General features: G+C 49.6%; 1 protein-coding gene across 1 annotated transcript in view; it reads right to left on the reverse strand.

Annotated features, from left to right (window-relative positions):
* Positions 1-1520, reverse strand: part of HMX2 (H6 family homeobox 2) — a 5212-nt gene extending 3692 nt beyond the window's left edge. The window contains exon 1 of the mRNA XM_042460998.1: positions 1211-1520. Within this exon, the coding sequence (XP_042316932.1) occupies positions 1211-1520 (310 nt within the window). The remainder of the gene's footprint in view (positions 1-1210) is intronic.
* Between the last annotated feature and the right edge of the window lie 1002 nt (positions 1521-2522).

Here is a 2522-nt window from a genome sequence, read left to right on the forward strand (position 1 = left end):
TCTATCTATCTATCTATCTATCTATCTATCTATCTATCTATCTATCTATCTATCTATCTATCATCTGTATCGAATTACATCTCATACTTATATTTTTATGCCTATTTTCTACGGGAGGAAAGGACGTTGTCGCTGAACTCTATTCAACTTAATTCTGGGTTTCAAATAAAACACACAACCCAGGCTAGATCTTCCCCAAGATGCTTTCTCCCCGTTGTTGTGTTAGGAAACTTTGTGTGGTTTTTGGGTTTGTTTGCTTGCTTTTTGGTATATATTTAAACATTTCAGAGGCTATTTTTTCAACGACCCGGCAAAAGACTTTCCCCCCTTTCCTTTTGTTTAATGAATTGAGGGAGGAGGGAAGTCGCCGTTATCTATCAGAATAAACAAGTGGCACCTCCAGAAAGCGAAAAAGGGAGGGAGCAGAGAGATAACACTATCATTTAAAAAATAAAATAAAATGATTTTCTTCTTCTCTGCTTTCTTTTAATCCTTGGTGAAATTCACCCTCCTGCCCCCGCCCTTAGAAACAAGAGGGAGGAGGAGGAGGACGACGAAGGGGGTATTAAAAGCGGGTTTTAACCCCGCATCTACACCACCTGAGTACGGTTCCCTGGCCCCTTTTGCAAGGCAGAAAAACACTCTGCAAAGGAACATGTTTTCCCCTTCCACAACCGAGTCTCCAACTCATTCCACCCGAAAGGTCCTTTGAAGCGATTCCCCCCTCTTTAATTTAATGTTTTAACGTGAATTTCACGTTGTCACATTTCAAGTTCATTTCACATTTGAAGCGAAGGTTGAAGTGAATTCAATTGAATTTCCCATTGCCACGTTTCAAGTTCATTTCCCATTTTCAGCGAATTTTTAAGCGAATTTCACATTTTAAGCTCATTTTCCATTTGAAATGAATGTTTACGTGAATTTCCCATTGCCACATTTAAAATGAATTTCCCATTTAAGTGAATTTTTGAGTGAATTTCACATTGCCACATTTTAAGTTCAATTCACAAACTGGAGCCAGTTTTGCAGTGCTAACCAAGAGGCAAACCCTTTCGTCCTAACACTCCTTCCCGATCCTACTTCAATGAAGATCTGAATTTAGTGGAGGGATGATGATGATGATGATAATGGTGATGATGGTGATGACGGTTATTATTATTATTATTAATTATTGTCTTCCCCGGCGGGGAGGGAGCTTGCCCATACTCACCGAGACAGGCGAAACTGAGGGGCTGGTGTTTGTGGCTTGCCTCTTTGGGTCCCGGGTGCGAATCCGGGCAGAAGCAGGCCCCGGGGGGCTTCCAGCTATCTTCGGGCTCGTCTTCTTCGGAGGAGACGGAGAGGCTCCTCTTCCTGGCCGGCCAGGCGGAGACCGAGAGGGAGACGGAGGCCGGGGGGGCCGGGGCCGGCTTGGCTGCTTCCAAGGAGCTGCTCCCGCTGCCCAGGATGGACTGGATGGTGAAGCTGGAGAGGGAGGCGGCCGGACAGCCCTTGCTGCTGGGCTCTTCTTTGTTGCTCATCCTGGGCTCATAAGAGAAGGAGAGGAGAAGGGCCTAAGGGGCTTGGGAGAGGAAGGGAGGGATGGAGGATCGGAGGGGGCTCTCGGGCCTCTCCTACTTTGGGGGGGACCCCTTCGGAGTCCGGGGTCCGGGGCAGCCTTCCCCTGAGCCGCCCGAGCCCGACTGCATGCTCCTCCGGCGCTCCCGGGGCTAGGCAGCTGCTCCTGGCAGCGGAGGCTGGAGAGAGTGGCGGGGCTTCATTTGCATGGAGGTCCCATCCGCCTCCGCCAATCACCAGCCGCTCCGCAGCCCCGGAAAGTTTCAAAAGTCTACAACGCCCCCCCCCCGCCCCCCCCCCCCCCCCCTTTGGACCCAGTGCTTCCTTCGCCTTTCTGTATCCCCCTCCACCCCCCAAGCAGAAGCATAGGGAGAGGGGGAGTGTTTCATGTGGAGGTGAAACCCACTGGCTGATCTGGGCAAGTCACACTCTCTCAGCCTCTCAGCAACCCTCCCCTGAGCAAAGGACGTCGTCAAAGTGGAGAGTGCCCAAAGGAGGACGGCCAAAATGGAGAAGGGTCTGGAAACCATGCCTTAGGAGGAAAGACTTAGGGAGCTGGGTACTTTTAGCCTGGAGAAGAGAAGGTTAAGAGGTAATATGATAGCCCTGTATAAATATTTGAAGGGGTGTCACATTGAAAATGGAGCAAGCTTGTTTTCTGCTGCTCCAGAGAACAGGACCCGGAACAATTGATAAAAGCTACAGCAAAAGAGATTCCACTGTCAGGAACTTCCTGACAGTAAGGGGTGTTCGACTCAGAGAGTGTGGGAGTCTTCTTCCTTGGAAGTCTTTAAACAGAGGCTGGATGGACATCTGATGGAGGCGCTTTGATTTGGGAGTTCCTTCCCCTGAATGGGCTTGTACTGGATGGCCCTTGGGGTCCTCTTCCAACTCTACGATTCTATGGTTCTAAATCTTGCCAAGAAAACCCCAGGATAGGGTCGCCCAACTTTGAGAGCCGAAAT

Source organism: Sceloporus undulatus, chromosome 3, assembly GCF_019175285.1.
Source record: "Sceloporus undulatus isolate JIND9_A2432 ecotype Alabama chromosome 3, SceUnd_v1.1, whole genome shotgun sequence".
Lineage (NCBI taxonomy): Eukaryota > Metazoa > Chordata > Lepidosauria > Squamata > Phrynosomatidae > Sceloporus > Sceloporus undulatus.